The sequence below is a fragment of the Chiloscyllium plagiosum genome, chromosome 9, assembly GCF_004010195.1.
Source record: "Chiloscyllium plagiosum isolate BGI_BamShark_2017 chromosome 9, ASM401019v2, whole genome shotgun sequence".
NCBI classification, from domain to species: Eukaryota; Metazoa; Chordata; class Chondrichthyes; order Orectolobiformes; family Hemiscylliidae; genus Chiloscyllium; species Chiloscyllium plagiosum.
The window spans coordinates 95426114-95428600 of record NC_057718.1 but is presented as its reverse complement, the minus strand read 5'-3'; the positions used below and the strand labels follow the sequence as shown (position 1 = coordinate 95428600).

General features: G+C 47.0%; 1 protein-coding gene across 5 annotated transcripts in view; it reads left to right on the top strand.

The window, feature by feature from the left end:
• trmt6 (tRNA methyltransferase 6 non-catalytic subunit) overlaps positions 1-2487 on the top strand; it is a 28486-nt gene continuing 25999 nt past the window's right edge. For 3 of the 5 annotated variants that reach the window (XR_006312614.1, XR_006312613.1, XM_043696573.1), the window contains exon 1: positions 2-409. Coding sequence is in view for 3 of the 5 variants with exons in the window: in XM_043696573.1 (XP_043552508.1) it covers positions 273-409 (137 nt within the window). In the remaining 2 variants the exon portion in view is untranslated. Of the gene's footprint in view, positions 410-2487 lie in introns of all 5 variants that reach the window. The other 2 variants (XM_043696571.1, XM_043696572.1) reach the window with 1 other exon arrangement.

Sequence of the window (2487 nt, the reverse complement as noted above, 5' to 3'; positions counted from 1 at the left end):
CATGCGTGCAGCCGTTGACTGAGGTTGGGGTACGGCCAGCACTGGCGCGCATGTCGCCTCCCCATTTCCGGCGTCTCGTGCGTCCGTTTCCAACCGTCAGTCCGAGGAGTACTCGAGCGCCGTGAACGGTCGGGTGGCGGGATCAGTATCTTGTTGTCGTTGCTGTCACTCGAGCACCAGTAGCCCGGCTGCATTAACTTTGGTCCGGGAGGAGGGGAATGGATTGAAGGCGCCTGTCCTGCGTGTGGAGAGTGCGGAAGACGGTGGTTTTGATGTCCGGGCCCGGGGAGGTGCCGGCTCCCGGCGGCGGCGGCGGCGGTGGCGGTGGAGCCCAGCCTGTCAGCGAGGGTGACCATGTGGTGCTCAAGCGGGAGGAGGTGTTTAAGGCCGTGCAAGTGCACAGAGGAAGGTAAGGCACTGGGCCAAACGGCGAGGGGAGAGGAGCGCCCACGTTTGCGGAGAGCTGCACATTGCGCGCACACTCTCAGCCAAAGTTTCAGCTCGAGTTGCGTTAGATCTTGGACAGTGGGGGTTATTAAAGCACGAAAAAGGTACGGCTGCTGTGCTAATATTTAAGCATTTTAATCATTGGTTTCAGATTTCCCTTCTAATTCTCCAAGGAAGATGACCCAAATTTCTCCAATGTATCTTTGTAACTCAAGTTATTAATCCCTGTCATCACTTTGGCAATACCTGGAATGCTTTCACATCCTCCTTGAAGTCTTAGCAGAATGCCGTGCCATCAAAGTTCCACAGATGTAAGGTGCCTGAAGAACCTCTGGTTTGGCTACACTGAGCTGACACCAGGAAGACTAATGTTATTAGTGCTGTGCGATGTGCACCTTCCCCCCCCCCCCCCACTAACTTATTCAATGTGTATATATCTGGCACTTTGTGCTTGGACCATGACTTGTTTTACAAATCACGTGTGTGCTCAATTTGCTTCTCTTTTATCACGGCTGCAGTTTTTAGATTGGATTCCCTACAGGTTCTTTGGCCCAAGTCCACACTGACCATCCAAAGAGTAACCCACCCAGACCCATTCCCCTGCCCTGCATTTATCCCCCAATAAATGCACCTAACGCGATGGGTGATTTAGAATGGCCTATTCACCTGACCTGCACATCTTTGGGTTGTGGCAGGAAACCGGAGCACCCAGAGGAAACCCACCCAGACACTGGGAGAATGTGCAAACTCCACACAGTCGCCCGAGGCTGGAATCGGACCTGAGTCCCTGTCGCTATGAGGCAGCAGTGCTAACCACTGAGCCACCGTGCAGCCCACTTTTATTACCATAAAAGAAAAGTTAGTTTTTGCATTTGACATGAGGTTTGTTTTAAGTGTCTAGTGGATGTTTGTATTGTGAAACTGATGTCTAGTCTGTCCAATAGCTATTACTGTACCTGTGAGAATGATGGGCATTAAAAATCTCAAGGTTCAATTCAGAAAAGTGTTCTGGCCTATGTTTATTGCTTGGTCAACATTGCCAAAAAGCAATTTAGTTATTTTATCTGTTACATGTGGGGTTCCTGTCCACAAACTGGCTGTCAGCATTCCAGAAAAGTAGTTAACTGGGTGTCCTAATGTTGCAGAAGACAGAGTGCAAGTTTTTTTAATGAATATGGAAGAAAAAGCTAGCAACTGCAAACCAGTTGCCTATCAGCTGTTGTAGGGAAAATAATGGAATCACTTAAGATATAGTAGGGCACTTGAACATCTTGATGTAACTAAGCAATGTGAAAGAGGAATCCTGTTTCACTAATTTATTCTTTTTAAGGGAGTAGCAATAATATAGATAAAGGGGAGCTGGTAGTTGTATAGTATTTGGCTTTCTAGAAGTCATTTGACAAAGTGCCGTATCTGAATTTACTGCAAGGAGAAGCAGATGTAAGCTTTCATACCTACCACATCTAGCTGTGAATGGTAGTGAATACTCTGGTAATTAAACAAATGAGGATTGAGCCAAGCTGTTCATAATGATTACATATTTCTCCCAGAAATGTGGAAATTTGCCGATAATGTCCTTTTCACAAAAAGCAAAATCAATTCAAGCTGTCTAATTACTGTCTTATTAGTCTATTCTGAATCTTTTGCAGTATGATGGAGGAGGACATGGACAATGCCATCAGTTGGCACTTACTCAGCAAGCACACTGATTACTAACACTTAATTTGGGTTCTAACAGAGCCACTTGGATCCTGACCTCATTTCAGTCTTTGTTTAAACACTGACTAAACAGCTGAGCTCCAGAAGGGAGGTAAAATGAAAGCCCTTGACACCAAGGTACCATTTGACCGAATATGGTCAATGAACCCTAAAGATGATGAGGACTGCAGATGCTGGAGATCAGTCGAGAATGTGGCACTGGAAAAGCACAGCTGGTCAGGCAGCATCTGAGGAGAATTGACGTTTTGGGCATAAGCCCTTTGTTAGGAATGAGGCTTGTGGGCCAAAGGGCTGAGAAATAAGTGGGGGGGGGGGGGGGGG